At 38.0% G+C, this 25396-nt stretch overlaps 1 protein-coding gene across 3 annotated transcripts; it reads right to left on the bottom strand.

Moving 5' to 3' along the window:
- Positions 1 to 101: 101 nt before the first annotated feature.
- On the bottom strand, positions 102 to 20097 carry thw (thawb). Of its 3 annotated transcripts, none has more exons than XM_032433895.2 (6): positions 19955 to 20097; positions 19133 to 19430; positions 6590 to 6640; positions 4131 to 4177; positions 3802 to 4068; positions 102 to 3743 (listed from the first exon to the last, which is right to left on the bottom strand). In XM_032433895.2, the coding sequence occupies exons 2-6, from the start codon at positions 19146 to 19148 to the stop codon at positions 570 to 572; spliced, it is 3555 nt and encodes a 1184-aa protein (XP_032289786.2). In that variant the 5' UTR covers positions 19149 to 19430; positions 19955 to 20097; the 3' UTR covers positions 102 to 569. The 3 variants fall into 3 exon arrangements, with proteins under 3 accessions (XP_032289786.2, XP_070063267.1, XP_070063268.1); XM_070207166.1 differs by having other exon boundaries at positions 19977 to 20070; XM_070207167.1 differs by having other exon boundaries at positions 20007 to 20065.
- Between the last annotated feature and the right edge of the window lie 5299 nt (positions 20098 to 25396).

The raw sequence follows: 25396 nt of genomic DNA, 5'->3' as shown, positions 1-25396 counted from the left end.
TTTTATTAAGTTTCCTTTTTGATTGTCTATAGTATGAAATTATTCAAATAACTCAAGACGTGTTAATATTTTTTTGTTTTTATTTATTTGTATATGTACTTTATTAACGTTAAATAAATATTTACAAAACAGAGCAAGACATAAAGACAACATATGTATATATGGGCATATGGATTGTACAGAATTAATTGGAAAAAGGTGGAAAATACTCGTAATTTGTAGTTAAAACTAAAAGAAACTAATTAAATACAACTCGATATAATGTAAAGTTAGAGTATTGTGATATTCGAGTATTTTCTACGAGTATTTCGTTTTCAAACTTTTACATATTTACAAACTAGTTGCGAAAAAGAAGAACTGTCAATAGAACAGGGTATACAATATATATGTTTAATATCAAATTTAAGCTAAAATACTCAGTTTGCAAGCCAAGTGAGTGGAGGGTATTGGACGGTTCGTGGGCGCCGGGGGGCATAGAGAGTTGACTAAAAGTTAAGCATTTACTCGCACACTTTCGCAGCGCTGGCCACACTGCCATTAGGAATCGGCAACCGTTGGCATTGGCAACTCTATCGCCTGCTGCTAAACTTCGATGCCAGCGAATATAATGACTTTAGCAGCTCCAGGGCACGACGATCCGAATGGATCTCTGTGTGCGCTGGCGCTGGCGCCGTCGCTGGCGTTGTTGCGGCCAAGTCAGCATCGTCCACATCCTCGACACGTATCTCGAATTTTGTGGTCTCCTCATAGCTGCCCGGCGCCGTGCTGGTGCTGGTCGAGAGCGGCTGCTCAGTGCTGGTCGTATAGCCGGGTGCCGTGGTGCTCGTATAGTAATCCGCATTACCGGTGCGCCGGAATGTGGTTACGGGCACACGCGTCGTAGTCGTTGCCAGCTGCTGCCTGGCTACGTTTTTGCCGGGCAACTTGCTGTCGATGTCGATGAGCGCATTTAACAGATGCTTGCGGGAGCGTTCCAGTGCCTTGCCATTGCTATCATCACAGGTTTGGATAAGCAGCAGTAACAGGCTTAGCACCTGGCGATCGTGCTCTGCCTTGGCCATGACATTGCGCAAATGCAGCGCTTCCTGCTCGTTGAGTCCGCCGAACAGCTTATTGGCTATGCGCTGCAGACCGGTGCTCGAGGGAAGCGCATCTCGTGGTATATCATAGCTCCGGAATATATCATCCCACTCATAGTGCGCTGGCGTGCTCGTGGTCGTCTGTGCGCCTGTCGTGCTACCGCCCAGCGATCTGGGCGAATAAGTAAATGGCGTGGACGTGCTGGTTGTTGTTGTCGTTGTGGTCGTTGTGCGCTGCTCCTTCATTAAAGCATCGTTGATGGTCAGCGGATCGAGGAAATCCGTTTGAGATTTCAGCGCCCACGGATTTTCGGTGGGCTTGTGCGTTGTGATGAGCTTTTGAGGACGTGCATCCTGCAGCAAATCGTTGCGTGATTTGACAAACGACTGCGTCTGCTGCTGTTGCAGAGACTCATCTCCTTCGCCGGAATCGAGACTGGCCGGCGACAGCTCCCCTGACAGCTCCAGCTCCGAATCGTGTGCTCTGCTGGTGCTCAGCTCGTACAGCTCTGTGGTGGTGGAGTACTCCGGAGCTGGCGTTGAGTCGAACTTGTGATTGATTTCGAACGCAATGTTTTGCGGCGTGGTCACATCCGGCGAGGGCTTCGTGGGCAGATAATACTTGGCCGTGCCGTCGCTGAATAAGGTGGAATCTGTTGTCGTCACTGGCTTGAAGTTTGGCGGCTCGGTGGGTCGCGCACGCGCCGCTAGCTCTGCCCGAAAGCTGCCGGGGTTGTCCAGATAGCTGGTCAAAGCGTTTGAGAATATTTGCGCTATTTTGCGCGACTCCGGCTTCTCTGCCAGTGCGCCTATTGTTGAGCCCGTGCTGCCAATTTGTGGAAAGGGCTGGTAGTCCGCTGACTTGGCCGGCAGCTGCGTCTCATTCAGCTGGGCAGAGAGCAGGCCTGTGCTAATATCAGCCTGACCCTCAGCTGAGCCACGACCCTTGGCTACCTTTAGGCCAAAGAGATTGCTATATTTCTGCACGGTCTTTGCGCTGAGCAGACTTTGCTTGATATCGTCCGCCTGCTCGCTAATGCTGGGAGGTGTCTCGGAAGTGGTCAGTGTGGCTGTCGTATCCGATGGCTTCACCGTTGGCAATAAGGGTGCCGGTGCCGGCGGCTTCGCGGAGAGCTTGGTATGCACCACACTCTTCACCGGCTTGAGCAGAGCATTGCTTGACTCATTGTGCTCCTGGGCAAAGTACTTGGCCAGCGAGACGAGCGCATCTGGGCCGGATGAGGGCGGTATTTCTAGGCCAGCGCGTGCATTTGATGCAGGCTGTGCATTTAACTCGACATCTTCGAATTGATCCTTCAGAAGACTTACAGTCTTCAGCATATCCTGCACATTGCGATAAACGGACTCCTCATTTACGGGATTCGGTGCAAACAGCAGCGATTCACCCCCAGCTGCCTCTGCATTGGATCTGGGCACAACGGCACCTACTTTGGGCAAATAGGTGGGTCCACTGCTCGTCGCTGTCGGCGCTGGTGTTGTGGGCACGATTACACGATTGCTTTCGCTCTTTTTTGCCGCCTGCTCCGTATTCGAGTTGATGCTCAGCGCGAGACGCTTCAGCTCCCCAGAGCCGGCCACATCATAATGATGGCGCATGCCTATGATCACAGGCCTATATGTGCTGTCCAGCTCCAGGCTCGCGCTGGCCGTGGGCTTGGCGCTCTTGGGCGCCTGAGAGGATTCCAGGAATAGACTTGAGATGCCAGCGCTGCCAAAGCGATTCGGATTGGGCGTGGTTGCGGAATGGACGCCTTTAATGTAATTCAGCTTACCCTCGGTGGACTTGGATTTCGGTACGCTGGGCACAGTGGGAGTGTAGTAGGGCGTCGATTTGCTGGGCTCCAGGCGGCGCACCGTTGAGTAGCTGCTGGGTGTGTAATAGGGCGTAGTGTGCTGCACGGGGCGGATCGAGTGTGTCTCGTAGAACTCGGGTTTATCCTTTAGCTTATCCCTGTTCTTCTCCTTGCTCTGTTGCTCCTCGCTGTCTAGCTCCTTATACCGCTGCTGTCCACGTTGTCCGTTGCGCGCACGCTCTCTGGACTCACCGCGCACCTTTGTGCTGCGCTCCTGTGAGGAGCTGCTACTGCTGCGACTGCGTGTAGGCTTCAATATGGTTGCATCATCATTGCTGTTGGGATTGGAATTGCTATTGCCATTGCTGTTGTTGTTGTTGCGTCTCTTGTTCGCACCACTGACAAAGGATGAGCTCTCGGCTGCGATTTGCGTCTCATGTTCATTGTTGTTGTTATCAATGCTGGGCAGCACCTTGCGCTGCTTCTCCCCAGAGACATCATCGAAGTCAACGCTCTCCAGCGAGGCATGCAGATCCTCCGTGGAATCGATGCGCCTATCGGATTTGCTGCCCGCACGTGTGCTCGCACGCCCCTGACCCACAGCAGGTGTCACCTTGGGCTTGATATTCAAGCCGCCGCCCACAATATTGAAGCCCTGCACTGGCACCGAGGGGCGAACGCGGTGCACGCGCTGCTTGTTGAGGATCTCAGCGCTTTCAGCGTAGTAGCCCGAGGAGCCGAGGCAATTGACCTTGAACCACCAGTCGCAGGTGAGTTCGCTCTGCTGGAATATGGTACCATTGGGACAGAGGAACGAGATTTTGCGACCTTCCTCGCAAATGTGAAAGACCTGCAGGAACAGAAAAAATTAACTGCCTTTTGACACCCATCTTCCGCTGCACACCCACCTGACAATCCGTTTCCATATCTGCAAAGTAGCCGTTGCCGTAGGAGCGACAACTGAACGTGGTCTTTGGTATGCGCGGATAGATGGGAAAATCAATGCCCGGTCGTCCTACTACGCCCTGATAAACCTCATAGTCCACATCCTCGTCGGAGGCTCGCTTCTTCAGATGATGCTTGTGCTCATTACAGTTCGTGTGTGTCTCATAGCGTTCCTCCTCAAACTGTGTGGCGCCTGTCTGCTTAGCCAGAATGCGGGCCGGCGTGCGGAGCTGCAAACAGTGAAGTAAGTTTATAAGGATTCAGCTTGGACTTAAGCTTTAAAATCTCTTACCTTGGTTTCTGCACTGGCTTGGCTTAAATATGCCACCAGGAGGAGCGCTGAGAACGAGTAAAAGAAACATGTATGAATAACATTTAAAATGTTAAGTACCATCTTAAAAATAATAAAAGTGAAATGAATTACATCAAGGAACAAAAGAGCATCATGTACCGTTAGTAATAGCTTAGCTATTCATTTACTTCAAGATTCAACTAATATCAAGCTGTCTATTCAACGAATCTAAATATAACTAATTGCAGTTTCAAGCCATTTATTATCCGAGCTATGTCTTGAAATTTTGATAAATTTGATTTAATATGATATAATATTAACTTCCCGATTGCTGAACACTGAAGCAACCTTGACTTTTGTATATTCATTGCCGAATTACACAAAAAGTGTGACAGTGACTGTCACTGTGAACGTGACTGTGACTGCGATGGCGATGGCGATAACGATGTTGTGGCGAGTTACTGACCTTAGGCCAGCAAATGCAATAATTAAATTTTCAAAGCATACAAACAATTAAATGTATGTGGCAGAGGGTAAAGTAACAGATGTGGCTGATGGATCAACGGCTGGAATTGAAGACGACACCACCAAAAACGTAACCGCAAGATTCAAGGTTCGATTGCTGCATAATCGTCGTAATTATATGAATCATTATTCAATTGTCCATGAATAACCGAAGTAACCGAAGATGGCAGCGTGTGCTTTATCGAGGGTGTTGCTGCCACAGATAATTAAACAATTGCCTATAATTTGTGCACGTTGATTGAAACGCCCCAAAAAGAAGAAATAAAACGCGAGGCGAATGAGCAAACATTAAGCATACGCCATGTGGACAGTGTCGAGCAGGCGTGATGAAGCGTCGCACACTTGCCAATTACACAAATATTTGCATTGTCCAATAGCTTACATATTATTTTCGGCATTTATTGTTGATTTCAGACGGTTAGTTAAGCAGCAATATCTTTGTCTGCGTCCCGACATTTGGGTCTGGGTCAGCGGCTAATGAGCGTTTAAGTGTGGCATTTTCTTTGGGTATTTCCCAGGCATTCACCTGGGATAGCTGTACGTTAATTAACAGCTCAGCCCAAACGCATGTCTTTAACCCAGGTCTTCACGTTTTTTTTTTTTATTTGTCGCACGCATACAACATCAAACAAAGACACGCAATCCGCCTCTTTTATGCGTCTTTTTTATGATGCTTTTTTCCGCCGATTTGCTGCCTACGCATGCGTCACGCGTCACGCGTCGAGCTTTGGTTTTAGCCTGGCTTAAATGTGCCGTTAGCGTTAATGGATTGTGGGAATCTGCGCTGCGTTGACAAGGTCAAGGATTGTTGCAAAATGTGGGCGTCGTCTTTTGTATTTACTTACACTTCTCTTTTAACACAAAGTTGTGACAACGAATTGAAAGGCGCAATAAATTTAAAAATAAATAATTTGCATTCTGCCAGAAAATTGAATAAACAAAGATTGTGTTGACAGCCCCTCAAGGAGATCTAAAACAGAAACGGACTTTCACAATTATAATGAGACAGCTCTGATTAACCGTTATATTGTGTGAGTATGAAAGATGACCTACATCTTATGGCTGTTAAATGATATACAAAATCATATATATGGTATTTGATATATATAATATATATTAAGTATAAGATGCGTTGGGTTATTGTCGAAAAACAAAAGCGTGTTTATTTCATAAAATTATATTGGTTTCTTCAAGAGAATTAAAATCGACTGCAATATATGCTTTTGACACTTATTTGCGTATCATATACTAAATATATCACTTATATCATCTACCTCTTATATTCACACCTGCATTTGCCTATTTGTGCATATATGTTTGGCAGTTGAAGATAAACAAGAGCACAATAATAACAAGTAAGAGGTTCTAGTCGGGAGCTCCCGACTAGGGGATACCCTGAACCCTCTTCTTCCAACATCAAATATATATATATATATATATATATATTCTATTTTAGAAGCTATATGTAAAGTTTGGTGACTCTAGCTCTTATTATTTACCAAAATTGCCCAAAAAACAGGATATCGATATCGATTTTTAGAGATTCCTTGGAAACGGAGTAAGTTATCGAATATCGGAAACATCTTCGATCGATCTGCGCGGGACTGGGAGCACCTACATCTAAAATTTTAAGTCTCTAGCTCTTATATGTTCTGAGATCCTTAAGTTCATACATACGGACGGACGGACAGACGGACAGACAGACAGACGGACATGGCTAGATCGACTCGGCTATTAATGCTGATCAAGAATATATATACTTTATGGGGTCTGAAATGCTTCCTTCTGCCTGTAACATACATTTGGATTTTGCACAAATACAATATACCCTTATACCCATTTTTAATGGGTTCTGGGTATAATAATGTAACAACAACTTTGTATACTTTTAAACTTTTATTTTTAAATTAATTTCTTATAAATAATTAACTTACCACAGCACAGCAAATGTATTTGTGTACGCCGCATTTTATGTACTGAAATGCCTAAAAATAAACAACAGCAAAAAATTAAGATTAAAATTTGTTGCTGGCTTGTTAACAAAATTATGAATATTTATTGCTACAGCTCGTGGGATGCCACAAAAATAAAATAACAAATAAAGTCACATACTAGACAACGAATGCACGCTGGCATATTAGATAATGAAAATTGTACGAACTCCCAAAAAAAAAAATACTACAAAGACAAAAAATGTATAATTGTGCGAGCGTACGCGCAGCATGGACACAAAGTCGCTGGAAATTGATTACATAATGCAATTGCATACACACCATAGACAAGTTATAGATAGGTAGAGTTTGTCTGAGATGAATAGATAAATACAAATGAATATACACATAAATAGCTATGGAGATAAAGCGCAAATGATGCGACAGGCAGCCAATGGCGCCACAGGGCGTACGTGTGATAAAGTAAAGGGTCATATAAGTGATACTGTGTAAGGCACTCAGACAGCTACCAAATTAAACAGTAAGTCAGTTTTACGTAGACAATTGTAGCTGCCTTAGCTGGATACATGCGGCGCTTAAAGGCGCCACAGGGCGTATGTGTAATAAAATATGCCAAAGGTTGATTTCAGGCCTGCAAATGACTACATGTCGCTGTGCGAAGCGGTAAACGGTCAATTTATCAATCAAGCAGTCAATAAGCTACACATACCTATGTAAGCCTTATCTGGATATTTAATAATGGATAAGGCCAACAAAGGCGCCTACAGGGCGTATGTGTAATAAAATGTGCTTAAGCCTGGGCGCATGGCAAAAGTAAATAAGCAGAGCTGCGCGGCAGCTGTACCAGGCGCTTGGTAAGTTAGTCAGTCACTAAGTCAGTCAGTCACAAAGTCATTCAGTCAGTCAATCGCTGCAGACATTCACTTTGGCATCGTTGTCACTTCCGTCAGCTCATTTATGCAGCTGTTTTTGTTGTTGTTGCGGCTACGGTTGCTGCTGCTGCTGATGCTGCTGCTGCTGCGTACTTTGCATAATTTCATATAATTGTTTTAATTTGCACAACTGCAAACAATATAAAATGGAGGAGCGAGAAGCGAGCAGGCAACCGGCTTGCCTAGTAACACTCTATGCATTCAATTAAACAATTTTCGCAGCTAAATCTATTTCTAAGCTTCTAGTTTTTTCTGCCAAATATTTAATTCTCTTTACTTTTCAATAACAATGCAAATTGAACAACAAATATATCGAAATATACTATTTATGTGCACATCAATTTCAATTTAACATTAAGTGTAGTGTGGTGCCCCTCTAGAAGCTCGCGGGTGCGGTTTTGCGAAAACGTATTTTTTTTTTGTATGCATTGTCTGTTAGGTGCTTCTTTGTATTTAAATTAGTTGCCTGCCTTGGATTTCGGGTTCTTGTTTAGATTTGCCGTTCTCACATCTAAATTTAATTATATTTTTTCTGCATTTCATCAAATGCACAAATTACATAATACAAAAATACTCAAGAAACAGCTGGCTTTGAAAATTTGATAAAACGTTTTTAATGCGCCAATGAAAAAATTCACAATTTTATTATTTAAAGTTCAAGCGTTGCATGCTTCTTCCACATATTTAAATTGATTGCTGCAAATCGTTTTAGCCAAAATGCACGTTTTTCAATTTGCAATTACCTGCAAGAGTTTTTGTCATTGCCAAGGTTCATTTATCGGCAACAGCGAATTGAAATTGATTGCAATCGTTTGTGGCCAAGTATTTAATTTTTCTTCCGAAGATTGGGTTGCATTTCGTTTAAGTTATTGGAGTCTAAATACAATTGTAAATTGAAATTTTGAGGTATTCTCCTAAATAAATCAGAGCTTAAGCAATTTATAATTAATGAATTCATTTTTTTGATTATTTTTATAAAATAATTTAGATAAATCAAAGTTCAAATGTCGATTTTGCTGTAAATATGAATTATGTGAAACTAAAAATAAGCAAGCTTGTCTTCAATTCTTTTTGAAATTCAATAAATATTTGCTGTACAAAATTAGTAAATCTCTAATTTTACTTTTATTTTAGACTAAGCCCAAGTTGTGTGCTTTTTATTAAATCAATTTTGAGAGTCATTCAAAAACATTTATTAATTAGCTACACTTGCCAGCAAAATGTTTACACAATTTCGAACGCACTGGCAAAACAAGAAATTCAATGCAATCATCTTCAAAAGAGAGACGAAAAATGATAAATGGGATATACCTGGCCATTCACATGGCAGAGTGCCTCAACGAAAGTGAAAAGAGATAAAAGAGCAGCAGGTAAAAAGCGAAATATCCAAAGACTACAATGACAAATAAGGAAGTTGCAACTGCTGAGATGCTGAAGCGGCTGCTGCTGCTGCTGAATCATTATCAGTTAACAACAACAGCAGCAAAACAAGCGGCAAGAGAGCGAAAAAAAACTGTCAACACGGGCCAGGGCAACAGGTGTTTGCAGCAGCCATAAAAATAATAATAAAGCAACACCGGCCAGGCTCTTGCATTCGGCTAGACAAGGGCCGCGACAATCAAACAAAATTTGTTCCGCCTTCAAGCACACACACACACACACATAGACACTGAAAGGTGCTGCTGTCCAGGACGCATTGCGGGTGTTCGCTGCATGTATCGTCCAATCTGCGCGTCGTCTAGCTTTCAGCTAGCGCTGCCAAATGTCTGTTAAATCGTTTTAACCTTTTTGTCAAGTTGCCGCTTAACCTTTACGGTTGCCTCGCTGACATGAAGGAAGCATTTGTTGTTGTCTGCGCAAGTGTTGAAACTGCATGCAGCACACACAAACATTCAAACATACACACACATTTAGCACAAACACCAACTGAAATTGAAACTGAGGCAGTGCCATGCCTAGTCAAAATATTTTGCTTACTTTTGTCTTGGGCTCGCAACGTGCAACGTGTCGTATACGTGTTATTTGTAGTTTTGATTTATTTGTTTTGCCATTTTTATCTCGTCTCGCCGCGCCGCATGTTGTTTATTCAAGCGAACCTTTAGCAGCGTCTTTGTGTGCGGCCAAAACAAAGCAAGAAGAGGAACTCTTATCGGCAGATGGGTCGAAGATTTAATACCCTTGCAGTTATATTATATTATGAATACAATTCCATTCAAAATAAATAAATTCTGGTTAACATATAATTAAAAAAAAAAATTAAATAATCTTTTATAGCTATATTATATGTTGATCCGATCCAAACGACTTCATCTTACGTGTTGCCCTTTACTAAATAAATAACTTCATATCCCATCACTAGGAGGCAGTCATACCATGTCGACTCAACTCTTTATCCTGATCTACTTAATTTATGTTCTCATAAATGTCATGTACATCTTATGACAATAATATAATAACCGCCCGTTAGGGTACCAAAAAGATAAATTGTTTTCATTCCAATTTGTTGTTGCATATATTTTTTGCATTGTGTCTGAATATGCCAAGCAAAAATTTCACCTTTATCGAATGGCATGCGAAATGTGCACCTACTGCATTCACTGCATTATGAAACGGCAGCCAGAGGGGCGGACAGGGAATTGCTGACAATTCCTGTTGCGAAAATTGCATAAAATTGCCGCATCTTCAGTGCAATCGCCAGAGAAAAACGCCAAAAAAAGCGAAAGATAATGTTAAAACTTGATGTGGGAGCGTCGCGATGCAGCTGGTCATTTTTTTTTTTTTTTTTGGCTTATGGTGTGTAACTTAAAATGTTGTCTATAAGTCGGGAAGAGGCAGCTGTGCCAGCGATAGATCACATTTATAAATTAAACGCTGCGTTGCAGTTTGGCAAGTTCAAGTTCGTGTCTTCTGTCTTTTGTTTTAACACTATCGAATAGGCAACTTTGTTAATTTTCACAATTAGTTATCAATCGCAACATTTGCTGCTAAAAACAATGCAAATTTATATGCTAAACAATTAAAATTAATTTTTTGTTTTTTTTTTACTACCCGCGCTTTAAAATTAATTGTGTGAAAAACGTTATTAAAAAAGCATAAATCGCGCCAACAACTCAACTTGCGCTACGTTTCACAGGCAACTGCAACAACTACAACTTTTTTGAAAGTCACAAAATTACCATTGTATTTACTCTACTCATTTTGTTTTTGCTTTTTGTTTTCGCTTTTCTTAATAAAAAGAGAAGAATCAAGAGCTGAGCAATTATATGCTTACTTCATTTGGTCGATGGAACCCCTGCACAATTGTGACGCAGTTTGTCATTTTTCAACTCGTTGTGTCTTCTATCTGAACGTTTAGCTGCTAAATCATTTGTGCGTTTAAGTATTTGCATAATTTTTAAATATAATTAAGTTGAATAATTTAACGTCAGATGTTGTAAGGCCTGTGAATCGGGTTAAATTGTTGTTTATATCGTTGTGTTATTAACAGCTAAATGCCAAATACGGTAAATCAAGCGCACAGATAACGGGTGAATGATTAGCCCAAAAAACAACAACCACATTTTGATTAGTTGGGGTGCAATTTACAAATGCTTAAGCCTTTCCAAAATAAAAATAAAAACTGGCGAGCGCAGCATTATACAAAACCTTAAATTACTGCGTAAACGTATTTCAAAATTATTTTAAAATATTGCTTTACTGATCTTATAAACTTATGCAAAAATAAATTTATTTAATGGGGGTTCTTGAACCCTTTGAAATATCCTTTAATTTCTCAGAATGAAAAGTTGTTTATTAAAGATCAATAAACATTTTTAATTTATTTGATATCAAAACCAAAAATACTTTAAAAGTTGAACATAATAATAATAATTTATAAATAAAATAAAAATGGGGTTTAGAAACTTCCTTGAAAACAAATAAGAATATAATGTATTCATTTAAAAATATTTGTATTTTAGAAAATTTCAAAATAATTTAAGCACTCTTAACGTGTATTTAAGTATAATGTTAAGGCGCCCAAGAGTTCGGCAAAGCACAAACAACATACACAGTCAGGTGTGAATATGCGTCAAACAAAAAACCATGTAAATTTTGCAATAACAAAACTTAAACAATTTTTTGTCTTGTATAACGAAGATGTAGCTAAAGGCCGCCAGATAGGCAACTAGATAGACAGCTGGACAAGCGGACGGAGCTGGCTGCTGCTCAGCCAGACGATGTAGTCGCTGCGATTGCTGATGCGTTGACCTACGTGCCACAGATTCAGATGCTCAGACAGACGCTCAGATGCTCAACTGATGTAAGTGTTGTAGCTGTTGTTGTTGCTGCTAATGCTGATGTTGCTGCTGCTGCTGGTGATGTTGTTTGGCTTTGGGGCAACTTCACAGTTTTTTGGACATTAATGTTTGTAGTCGACCAAAAAATTGGACCAGAAAAAATGCCCTAGGGGGGCGGCGGCTGCGATTGCATTTCATAGCCGCCAGAGTTCGACGTGCTAATAGATTTTGAGGTCATATGCAAGAGATTTTTTTTTTGGTCTTGGTTTTGGCCAGCAGCTTTTTTTTCGGTGTGTTCTGCTTGTGATACGATTTCGGTATGTTTTTGTGTTTTGTGTGCTTTTTTTGCACAAAAATTCTTGTGCATTTCCGCAGCTCTGTTTTTTTGCCCGCTGCTCATTTGCAAATTGTGTTCGGTGCAAAAACTGGCTGCCCGGCAGACAGTTCGACGCGTCGTGCCAGCATGCCTGTCTGCATGTTTCACACTTGCCCCCTACCAGGACCGCCCACAGCGCCGCCCATCGTATACGTATAATATATATGCGCAGTGGCTAATTGGAACTCGGTTGAGTTTTGTAAAGCAAGCCGAAGCACTTAACGCTTTAGATTTTTCCTTGTTTCGTGGTACACTCTGCCGCCGAAGCAATTATTCATGCAAACACTGGCCCCACGGCAATGGACCGCCCGCCGAAGGGCGCTAATTGACCGCCCCCTGCTGTGGGCTCGTTCCGCTGGCCAACAATCGCCCACTTTATGGGATGTTGAAAATTGTAGCCGCCAATTATCTATAGTTCATCTTTATTACGTATTTGTTTATTTTTGAGGGCTTTTTGACTTTTTGAATTTAATTATAACATACACTATTTTTTTTCTGGGCAATTGTTTAAAAATTGTTTTCTCCGGACTATTAAAATTTTAGAGCTGCTATTATAAGTTTATTAACTGGATATAATACAAAGACTGAAGAATTCAGAATAACCTATATCATTATTCAAGTAACATATATGAGTTCAATTATCGCACAAATCATTTGAATTTAAATTGAGAAGTTATAAAATTGCACATAATTTAAGGTATATATATTGTAAATTTTAATACAACGACAAAGAACATAAAGCAAAAGCAATTGAAAAAAAAATAAGACTTAAATCAAATGGCCCAAACAGCGAGCTGTATACAAAAGACTGTGGAAACGAACCTGTTTTTATAAAAAAGTTCAAGTCGTATGTGTTATTTCGGGTGGAATATTTTATTCCAACATTAAAATATGCCTTAAATCTATCATGTAGCAATTAATCTTCGACCACAGACAAGCGTTCAAGCTTTCCGCAACATATAAATTTAGTTATAGTTGGCTATAAAGATTTATACAAAATATATATGTGCAAATATATTAAAAAAAGAGTATTAAATTTTAATGTCAGCATTGAAATATTAATATTCTTAAACTTCCGTTAGGCAGGTGGATTGATGTGATGGCCAGGAAAAATAAAAGTAAATATTTATTAAAAATGCAATTGAATGCTTTAAAAAATTACTTTTAGCAATTTCAAAACACTTGAAAATAAAAAGAAATGTTAAAACTGAAAGGAATATAAATAAGTTCGCAATGCCGCCATCGAAAACAAACAAAAGTCGCAGTTGCAGCGCCACAGTTTCAATTGTTATGAGGCAATTGCCGGCAAGCGAAAACAGCAGCGCTGCAATTTATGACAAGCAAAGGCGGTGCCTGCCATGCCGCCAACAATTGCAGCAGTCGAACGCCAAAAACAACAACGAAAACAAAAACAACAGCAACAACGAAAACAACAATAACAAAGCCGACTACAACAATTAATAGGTAATTGGTGTTGTTCTGCCTCCAGTTTGTCTGCTCGGGAGTTGCCACAATCTGTATCAAAAAAAAACCGGTGGCAAGTCTTGCATTGCATTTCGATTCCTTCGGTTATTTTCTTTAAGCTCGATATCTGATTTATGAACCACCCACAAAATATGGGTCAGTATTGCATGCTCAGCCCAACTGCTGATTTATGTCACTTGGTTAAATAATCAGCTGTGGCTGTTGTTGTTGTTGTTGTTGTTGTTGCTGCTGCTGCTGTAGTTGTTAATTAACCAACAACAATGGCTCACAATTTTCTTTGCCTTTGCAGCTTTCCTCTAATTTATACAACACCAGCGCACTTTTCCTCATAGTGATGGCCTTTTTATGATTACTCGCACTCATCTCTATACACTTTCTGCTCACACACACATACACACACAAGTACATACACAGATACTGTTTCAATCTGCATTGCTCATTCCCCGCCAACATCTCAACTGAAGATGCGAATTAGTCGCTTATTGTTTGGAGTAATTGTTTCTTGTTGCCGACACTGTTGTTGCCTTTATCTTTTCTTTTTTTCTTTTTTTTTTGGGGTTTTGCTACGCAAACGAAAGTCAGTTTTGATATTCATTTTGTTATGATTTTAACGCTCGTTTTTGTTTGTGCAATTTTAGTCTGGGTTAGTAGAGGAAAATGTAATAAAAGCGGAAATGGCAAAAAAAAAAAAACAAATAATAATAATAATAATAAGAATAATTATAATTATAATTATAATAATAATAATAATAAAAAGGATAATAATAATAATAACAAGCAAAAAATAAATAATAACAATAACAATAAATGTAGACAATGGAGAAAGTTAAGCAGTGCAAAATAAATATTTTAAATTTGACAGCACAAGAAATTGTATTTTCGAAAACTTCTTCTGTATACTTTTATCATAATGAAAGTTTAATTTAATTCCTGTTGCATAAAATGCTGACTCTTATAATTATTCATTTATTTAACCTTTCTTTTAATATGCAAATGCAAGTAAACAAAAATTAAAACCCTGCGATTATACATTAATAATTAAATGAATAATTTATCGGCTTTTGTGCACCTTTCCAAATTCCAAATAAAAAGAAGCAACAACAAGAGACTTAGGCAACGAACTTGACTGTGGCGGACACTCCGTCTTAGAAGCTGTTATTCTTTGCCGTGTTTTTTGGTTCTTTGTGCTACTATCGAACGATGACAAAGCCAACAAGTTGTCGAAAACATCAAAGTGCCTCGATTATGACTGTTAAGAGCTCTAGTCTCTTCGTTGCCTTCACGCTTTTTATTGTGCCTGAAGCACATAATCAAAATGACCTACCCGACCATATCAAAAATATATGTACGTAATATATATATATCTATATATATATATATATATATATATATATATGAGGAATTATAGGTGCTTTTGATTTATGATTCACAGGGTGAGGCGTTTCTAATTGGCTTAAAGCAGCGAAGTAGAAGTCTATGATGCCTACTTAAGTAGTTGCCTAATAGACGTATCTTTGGCAGCTACTTTTAAAGTACTTGTGGAAACGTGGCAATGACAGTTCGCTATTGCAGTCAGCCTGAGAAGAAGTATACGGAACTTAAAGTTGGCCAACAGACTTTGTTTTGAGCCTCCATAAACCATACACATGAAGATGTGTGGAGCATAAAATTAAGCGACAACTTAAACAAGAGGTTAGTTTATGATCAAATTAAGTTGCATAATTTGAAGCCACCTACTGTTGAGACATCAGCTAAGTATACTATTAACATAAACATAATATTAATGAATCATTCGAATAAGAGCCAGTCTCACAGCATCCTTTTGGTTAAGTGATGTCATTAGCCCAATATAAATCCTGACGAGGCGTAATATAGCTCTCTTCAAAACAAGTTCTGTGCTCTTTTGTTAACACTAACTGCAAAGTGAATTTTTTAACAAAACAAATCTGATAAGTTTATAGACTTTTAAGCATCAAACTTGTTTGCTAGAATAAATATCAAGCATATTGGCATATTAAAGCCGATAATTAAGTTTATAAAATTTGAAAAATAACATATTTATATATTTTAGCATCTTGCATCACAGCCAAAACGATTCGTCATGCGGGTCTTAATCAAAAACTATTTATATAAAGAATTTCCTGACACTGAGTTATAGTTGTGCATAAAATATATTTACCAGAAAAAAAGATGCTCCAATTTCTAATAATCAATTGGCTGCTGCTCTTCAAACACGTTGGTTCAATCTAAGACTTGAAGTTGGCCAAAGCAAATGCCATTCAATGTTAACTCTAAAATGGCATGACGCAAAGTGTGGCCTGTCAGCGCATGGAGGTCAGCATTATGCTCTGACATTTAGCCGCATGCCGCTGCTGCCCGTATATTAAGCGCTGGGCTGCCATATACAAAGCGGTCAGCATTTATAGTTAAAGTTGTTTCTACGCAATTTGCAACGCACGTGGCTTTTTTAACATGCTGGTTTTTTCCTTATTTTTTTTCTGCAATCATGTTGCATGCTGTAATTTAAGAACTTGGCATTTGGTTGTTAAATGCACACATAATGATCATATTTAAAATCGTGGTGTAATACAACTTTTTACGCATGCTATGTACGGTGGGAAGCTGTAACTTGATGTGGCAATAATACTTTAGACATAAACAGTTACAGTTGGGTTGACTTAAAGTTCATAAACATCGGCGAAAAAGAAGAAAAAACAAACAAAACAAAAACGGCAGACAAAAGTTCAAGTTCGTTGCCTAAGTCTTTCGTTTTGCCGCCAAAAAAGTTGACAAACGATTTATTTATTACACTTGAAGCGTAGCTGACATTTGACCAAATGACAAAAAATAAATAGAAAGAAAAAACTCACGTTGATGTGTTGTTTAAGAGTGTTTTTTTGCGCCTGGGCAAGTTCGTTGTCAAAGTCTTTTGTATTTCCTAGTGTTTTCATAACTTGTAATGTAGCTAAGCGCCCAAGACAAAGCAAACATGTTGCGCACTTCAAGAATAGCAACACCAACAACACAATGCGATAACAACAACAACAACATGCGTTATGTTAGGGGGAGCAAAACAAAAACATAAACAAACCTGATGCTTAGAATATGTTGTAATCTTGAGGCAGCATCAAAAGCAGAAAACATGTACATTATTTACACACTTCATTAATCACTAAAGATGGGTACTAAAGAAAAAAATGCCAACAGCAAACGTAAGGTTAGATGTCTAGGAGGTGGGGAAAACAAGATAGATTAGGTTACTTTTACTTGATCGTACCCTCTGCCGTCGACTGTCGGCAACAGATGCGGCTCATTGGCTTTTCAGCGATGTGCACGCAGCGCCAGTTAACGCATCAACACTTGAATGGAATACCAGCACAGCAGCAGCAACAACAACAACAACAGCAACAGCAACTAAAGTATAAGACAACAAAGTTGTAACCGTTTGTGAATACGAGCGTAGACAGGGTGGCTGGGGGGAATGTGTATGGGGCGTAGGTCTGCTTTTGGGCATTGTTGCTTGAATGACTTTTAAATTTATTTGCCATTTCTTTGCTGGCGAACGTTAATGAGCAAAGCAGACCAAGTCGTACTCAAACCGAACCAGGCAGGCAACAACATTCGCATTTTGAACTTTTATCTGGCCATCTGCAACAGCAACAACAACACAACAACTGGCGGGCAAAATTATATTGTATACAGCATTTGCTTACACTTAAAGCAGCCAGTTTGGTGTTTTCTTTTTTTTTCTCTTTGATTCCCCCTAGCTTTATTTCTTTCTGCCAGCTCAACTTTAACCCTCTGCCACATAAAACAAAATAACTAAAACACCTTCGCTTGGTGCGGGTGGACAACTGTGTGTGTGTGTAGGCTTGTGTGTGATGTGAAAGATGTTAAGTCACACATTTGGCCTAAATTTGTCTTTTCCTTGGCTATGGCTAAGCAATGTCTGCGGCAACTTGGCGCTTTTCTTTTGTTCATTTGCGCCACAAGGCTGGAAAAATCTGTAGCAACTCTTGACATTTAAGCAGCATTTCCTAATTCCTGCACAAGTACTTTCTGTGTCTGTGCTGTCGCCTCGGCTGTAATTTTAGGCGCTGTAATACAAAAAATTATCTTACCCAAGCATTTGCAGCTGCCCCAAGTGCCCCAAGCAGCCCATTCTGAGCCACTGCTGCCCCGGCTGCGACTGCTGTACATCCTTGAACTGCTGGTACTTTATCTAAGATGATTTACTAACAATGCTAAAAAATTCAGCTGTGGCCAATTCGGCAATGGCAAATTTATGCGGTAGAGCAAAAACAAATATACAATTAAAAACTGGTAGAGCCAAAAAAAAAAAAATAATAATTATTATTGAAATGTATGCCATCACTTTTAAGGCTGTCTAATTTTTCTCTATCTATGCATCTATGCTAAAAAACATATCTGTTGATTTATTAATCAGACAGTCCACTTGCTAAAAACATAAGCAGAGTTTTTGAATATCTTGTTAGAACAATTTAAATATTTAGTATATTCGTTAATTACACCCAGCTAATTTAGGCAAAAAGAAGAAACGACTGCAGCTGCTGCTGAGGTCGTTGACATTTAATTGCTATGACTTTGCGTATGATTATTAACTGATTAAGATTTTATGAATTTGCATTTTATATATAGGATAAAATTGCAATTAATATTAACAATCAAATATATTTAAGGACAAATGGAAGATTTCTCAGTTTTGCAAAAATTAATTATTAAACAATTTAAAGAAAACCTAAACTAATATTAGCACGCCATGCAATGAGAATGCAATTTTTAAAAGAATCTTTAACTAATTAGATGTAACAATTAATAATAAAAACATTTTGCAATAATATTTAAACGAAAATATAAAAAGATATAATAAGTAAAATGAAACAAATTCGTATCCCAAAATGAATAAAACGCATTTCTCAATATCAATTTTTTACACAAAACTAAAAACAAAACAAAATACAAATATAAAAAAACCTAATAATATTAAACTAATCCTAGATCTAGAAACTGTCTTAATATTAAAACATACAAAATTCATAAATAATTTTTTCATGCGTTGGCTATTCACAAAGATATTGATTTGATTGATTAAAATAATTCAAATGATTTAAATCAAGGCATTTCTTAAGCCGAACACAAAAAGACATATTCGGAGTAAATTCTGAAAGATAATTCCTTGAAATTAATAACGAGTAAAGAAAAACTTATGCAAGAACTATGCGCCTCAGAAATAAGCTGATTAAAGCACTGCAATCACGCTTCAATCCCAAAGTTAATTATGAAAAACACTTATTAAAATCACATGCTAAATTAAAGTCCATAAAAAAACTAGGTTCGTTTGTGAAAGGCAGCAGTTGGCTGAGCACTTTTGCCATTTATGGACAGCTAAGAAGTTACAGCTGACAAGATTCCAGGCTGCTGAGCATTCACTTACCTTTAGACGGCAGCATCAGCAGCAGCCTCAATGTCAGATTTATGTGTGTGTGCGTGGATATTTTTTTTCTGTGGCAACAAACTGTGGCAGCAACTTCTTCCTGTGCCCGCAAAGTGGTTTTGCTTTCGGTTTCGTGAGTGAAGTAATATGTTTTGCTTTATTATTATAGAGTTTTCCGCTGTTTTCGTAGTTTTTTCTCTCTCGTTGTATATTAGCTTTAATGTTGCATTTTTTATTCGATTTTTTAGTTGTTTTTTTTTTTTTATACTTTTATATGTCTCACTAAGGTTTTGTTTGTCTAATGCACAAATATTACGATTAAGTTGTAGTTAGGCGAAAGAAAAAAACAAAGTCTCTTCAAATATGATGTCGGTGGCACCCACACATCATCAGCAATGGTAATTAGTTTAATAATTCAAGTTGTGGTGTATGCCATCAAAATAACAGAAATTTCAATTTTAAAATTAAGAAAACTGTTAATCAGAAAAGTTTACTTGAAGAACATGAATTCTCAGGAACTTTTATTTAAATTTCTGAAAATTTTCTACAAAATCTGACAACAATTTTGGACAAATTTTGAAGTGACTTTGTTAAAGAAATTCATAGTAATCTCATTTCACGACATTTGTAAAATGTATTATTGTTCTGCACAAAGTCTGGTATATAAGGTATTTTATTTTAAAAAATAATATCAAGCCAAGTTCCAAGCCTAAGACGCTTTATGAAAATACACTTGAAACAATGCACAATTAATTTTGTTTAAGCACAAAACAGTTTCGAGATACAATAAAATTGTATAAAAAATCTTTTGAATTAAAGTACAAAATGTGATGCCAGGCCGCACAGAAGACGTCTTCACCCGTACGATATTCACATTTGAATGTTTCAATTGGCAAATGCGGCGTCCAACTTTAGTAGTTGAGCGGCTGCGACTCGGCCCCCGACTACAACTCCGACTCGGCGCACTCTTCTCCAGCGAAAACGCACAAACAACGACTCCCAGCAAAGTCACCCAAGAAAAGCAGTCGGCAAAGTCGCCGAAGCTACCGCAAATCTTCGCCGAAGCAAGTGAGCATCTTCCTCGACATCTACAACAACATTTTTCTGTTAACCAGCCAAAAACAAAGTCAAATCAAAAAGCAAAAACTAAAAAACCAGAAATACAAAACAAATCCAGTTGACTTTGCGACCGGTCCAGCGATCAGCTGTTGATGCTAAAGACAGCAAGACAGTTAACAGAGCGCCGTTAAGCTGTTACATTGCTGTTAACTGTTCACAGATATCTGTAAACGTCTCTGTGTGTCAAAGGAAGCCAATGGTTAAGAAAAGTACTGATTAAAAATAAGCATAAAGCATGTTAAAAGAAAGAATATACGATAATTGTAGTTTGATGTTACTTTAGAAAATATATTTTATTTATATTTATTTTATCATATTCTTTTATTAAAAAGAAATATTTGAAACTATTTCTTTTTACACATACAAATCTAATATATGTTGAACGAATATACATTTTTTTTATGTATATTGACAGAGTTGGCCTATTAATTAATAATATAAAAATATATAAATCAAAAAATGTAAGCTCAAGATTTAATAGCTTCATTATAAAACAAAAACATTCGAATGACTCATTTAATTGCTGCTGGGAAAGGGAAGCGGGCAGACATATCATTAATGCGAGCACGCTTGTGGGGGCCCTTCAGCAGCTGTCGAGGTGCGGGGTAAAGGCAAATTTCTAAATTATTGATTCGAAACGCTGTCATTGACAAGTTTATGACTTATGTTGATTTTAGTGTTGTTCAGGCCAAAGACAGAAGAGATGCGAGGCAGCTGAAGAGTTGATAGTGGACAGTTTTTATTATGATTTGCTAGCTTCTTGAAGATGATGGGCGCAGTGATTTTGACTGCGACTCGAAGCCCTGACAAGCGCCGCTGTTGCATAACAAACTGTTTGAGTTTTCGGCTTTGTGACGGCCGCTTCTTGGGCACAGCTTCTGTCGCTTCCTTCTCCAACTACACCTCCATCTCCATCTCAATCTCCAACTCCACGCGATGCAGATGGCAGCATTACACGCCGCATTCATTGCGCCTTCGATTATGATTTTGCTATAGGAAATGCTTAAATAATCGCAGTCGCAAATATTCCCACGAGTTTTTTCATCTTTTTTTCAATTTTTATTTTTTTTGTAGCTGCTATCTACTTCCAGACATCAGCAGCGTCTGATTGTCTGCTACATGAACGAATCCGCATTGGATTCTATTAAAAGCGCCGGTAATCGTCAGAAGCGATGCTGGTAATCACCGCCAAGACCCAAAACGAAAGACTGCAGAAACGAACTTGCCGTGCATGCTTAACTTAACGTGATTTTAATAGCGAGTCGGTTCTGCATTTCATATTCCTTCTTCACCATCAAGCATAAATAAATATGTATAGTTATGTATATAGACGGTAAATTGGCTCATGCAAATGAAATTGAACATTTTTAATACCCTGTAATCAATAACTTGAGCTCTAATTAGAATAGGATTCTAACAAGACTATGTAAATCCCTATTAAAAGATTAAATAACAATTTTAGGCGTTAAATTTATTATTTATGAATAATTATAATATATTTAATCTCATGATGTTTATTTGTTTTCTAATGAATACTGCAGATTTATAGGGGGAATTTTCTATACACGTTGATAAAGTAGCTGAGAATTTTTTAATATTATTTTTATTATTATGGTATAGTTACTATTAGCTATCGTTAATATTCTTCAACTATAAGTTCGGAGTTTAGTTTTAATATCTGTAGACTGAAACAGGGTATCTTGTGATCACTCAACTTACATCATATTTAATTTAAAAGAATTTTTTATTATAATTGATTGATTCATTTAACTTTTAATATTTGGAATTAACAATTTTTTATTAAGTATTTCAGTCATAATTATGTTTATAAGCGTGCTGAGTTATAACTGCAAAATATTTCCTAAGTGGAGGTTGGTGTGGTTTGAGAATCCCGTGGCAATCACGAGCTCAGATTTAATCTCGTTGTATCTTTAAGCCTAGGCGAGATAGAATAAAATTCCTACCATTAAATTCTTTAATTTCTAAGTGCGAATTTTAGCAACTCATAACAGTTCAAGGATATGTGCATAAAATGCAGCACAACATTGAAGACCCGAGTTTATCTAGATAATAAGAAAATTATTTGGCAATTTGTAGGCAAACTCATTGCCACAATTAATTCATTTTACAACAGAGCGCATTGCAGCTGCATATCTTTAAAGGCGAGCCAGATAGTTGGATGCTTGTGCACATTGGGCAACAACCTTAAAAGGTCGTTTTGCCATTTTACAGCAAAGTGTCAAATCATCGCCATAGCAGTTAAGGAGCCATAAACTAACCTATATTTAACCTCAAACTATCCATCAAAGTACATGGAATGAGGGCTTCTGTTTCTCTTGCAATCGAATGCGAGACAGCGAAGCCTTTTGTAAAATTGAAAAACCATTTAAGTCCCGTTAATTTTAACACCCATTTTCTGTGCCAGCGGCTTAGCTTAGATTGCCAAACAGAATCTCGAATGAAAAAAAATAAGGCGCAACGCTGGCATCGTAAACAAAAGCGAGAAGCAGCCGAAATACGTAATGCAAGCGATAATTATTACCTGCAGGCCCCAAAGACCCTACAGACCCAGAGAAACAGAGAGAGAGAGAGAGAGAGAGAGACGAATAGAGGGAGATTCCCCAAAAATAAAAAATAAAACATAATAGTAGCGAGAAGCTGCCGCAGTGTAGATGATTGAAAAGCAACAAAGATTTGCATAGAAACGTGCGATTTTCGGTGTGCTGCTAGCGGCACATGTTGGCCTCTATCTAGCAGATAGCCTTTGTATCTGCCACTGGAACGTTGCAACTACACACAGCAACAGCAGTAGCTGCAGCAGCAGTCGGCATCGTTTGTCGCGCCTGCTGTCAACATGTTCAGACCTCAGTCACAGCATGAGAACAATAAAAACAACGAATTTGTATTCGCTCTACCGTTGGTTTATTCTGCTACTGCCTTCAATTATTCATCCATTCATGCCGTCATTTCCACAGCAGCAAGAAGCCACTCGTGGATTTCTAGCTGCCTCAGTGGCAATTTGTTGATTTTATAGTTGAATTTTCAGCAGCTTCTTTAACTAATTGCAAATAACTGCAATTAATCTAATTAATTTTTAGCGACCAAAAGGTCTTTTCGTTTGTTCATCCATTGTTGTGCCTCCTGGTTTTGGTATTTACAAAGTAATGCCCTCATTCGTTATGTGTGTATGTGGGCACATTTTTAACATACGACAAACATTTTTTATATTTGCGAATTTCGTAGACCCAAAAATGTCTGAGCTTGGGTTTTATTCTGGCCGAAAAATGTCAAGATCAAAGCTAAATGATAAGAAGACAGTTTGATTAATTAACTTGTTATAAACGACACACATTTGTGTGCTTTAAATTTAAATAAACCAGATTCTTGAAAGTCCGAATGAATCATATATAATATAGATAATAATGGCTGAAATCTAGGTTGAATTTCGGTATTAACCAAATTTGCATACAAATAATGTACATAAATTTGATTTTAATTTTAAATTTATTTTAGAAAATGTATATACTAAGCTTAGAATAAATTTTCTAAAATAAATTAAACAAACACTCGTATAAATTATATAGGAATTGATTTATTAAAAGTCTTTGTAAATGAATAGATATTAAAACATTTCGTATAAGTACTTATTGGAAAAAATTGAAAAAACATGAAATTCGAATTTTATACACGAAATCAGATCTTATCTATTAACCAAACCTATAAATATATAGCACCAATTTTGTGTTCACCACATCATCAATTTCAGATCCAAGCAAACTTGAAATCGAACCAGCCGCTCTCATCCAATGAGAATGTCAATGAGTAAATTTCTAGAGAAACGAAATGAAACAAATGATCGCAAAATAATGTTAAACAAGTCGCAATTGAAAGTGACAGGCCAACATTTGCAAATTATCAAACAATCGTGTGCTAATGATGTAGGATCCTTGTCTTAGTTGGCTATACGAATATATTGAAATCAAAAGACAGACACGGCGACATAATATGCCTGGCTAATGGCTACTCAATTCCAGGCCAACAACAGCAACAACAAAAATGTATCTTTTATTGAGCATTTTACAAAACTGCACATCAAACCGCAGGGCCTGAACTCTGACCCTGCACAAACTCCAACTCTGGCCACGAATCACGAAGCAGCCGCCAGTCAAAAAAAAAAAAAAAAACTATTTATGCAAGTTCGGTGTAGAGTTGCCAACAAGCTGGTAGCACAGCGAATCCATCATTATCGAACGACATAAGTTTTTGTTTCTGTGATGGGATCGCAGACGTCGCAGAGGATTTTTGCCAGGAACTATACATAATAACTTGATCGCAGGAAAATCATTTATTGTGACACGATCATCAATTGTAAATTGAGTTTATCAATGCAATAAATCTCCAAATTGCCAACTTGTTCAGTTCAGTCTGATACTTCTTGCCGATTGGCTGCAGCTCTCAGCGCATCTCGTTGCCAAGACGTTGGATCTTATTGTACTTATATATAAGTATAAGAGTTAAACTCATCTCTTCTCTTTTTTTGCGTAATGAGTTTTATATTACCATTTTATAATTTGCCTGGGAACGTGCAATAATTTGCCTATACTTCTTCTTTTTTTTTGGTTGTTAAGCAAATAACTAAAATATAGATAAAGCTAAGCTTGTTTTATCTCAGCTCTGGTATGATTTCTTAACGATTCTTCTATAATTTATGTATTATCTAATTTTATAGAAAGGTTTTAATTCCTTAATGTACTACAAAGAGTTGATAATTGCTATACATTGAAAGATTTTCTTGTCATTAATATAAAGGTGTTGGGCAGAAAGAAACATAGCTGTTTACAAAAAATTGAAATAAAAATTGGTTCCAATATTATTTGTAATCGTTAATAAAACAAATGTTTAGAAAATCAATTAAAAATTATAAAATAATTTATAAAATAAATTAATTACACTATATCTATTGAAGTTTTTAATATTCTGAAGTCCGATTCATCTGTTGACGCCGATTATATAGATGAAGGCCACAAACAAAAACCACTTTTCTTTGCACGTTTTCACATTTTATATCTGAAGATTATTAATAAGCTTATCACACAGTAGTTCGCCTACAATATTATTTCAAAATAGTATAAAATAATAATAACA

Source organism: Drosophila virilis, chromosome 2, assembly GCF_030788295.1.
Source record: "Drosophila virilis strain 15010-1051.87 chromosome 2, Dvir_AGI_RSII-ME, whole genome shotgun sequence".
Lineage (NCBI taxonomy): Eukaryota > Metazoa > Arthropoda > Insecta > Diptera > Drosophilidae > Drosophila > Drosophila virilis.
Note: the sequence above shows the minus strand (reverse complement) of the source record. Positions and strands in the feature narration are given on the sequence as shown.

Bases quoted from the DNA above. Each gene is read 5' to 3' on its own strand.
- thw (XM_032433895.2), bottom strand. The intron at 4,178-6,589 runs GTAAGTTAATTA...ACTCGTTCTCAG, and splicing joins AATACATTTGCTGTGCTGTG to CGCTCCTCCTGGTGGCATAT. The intron at 4,069-4,130 runs GTAAGAGATTTT...CACTGTTTGCAG, and splicing joins AAGCCAGTGCAGAAACCAAG to CTCCGCACGCCGGCCCGCAT.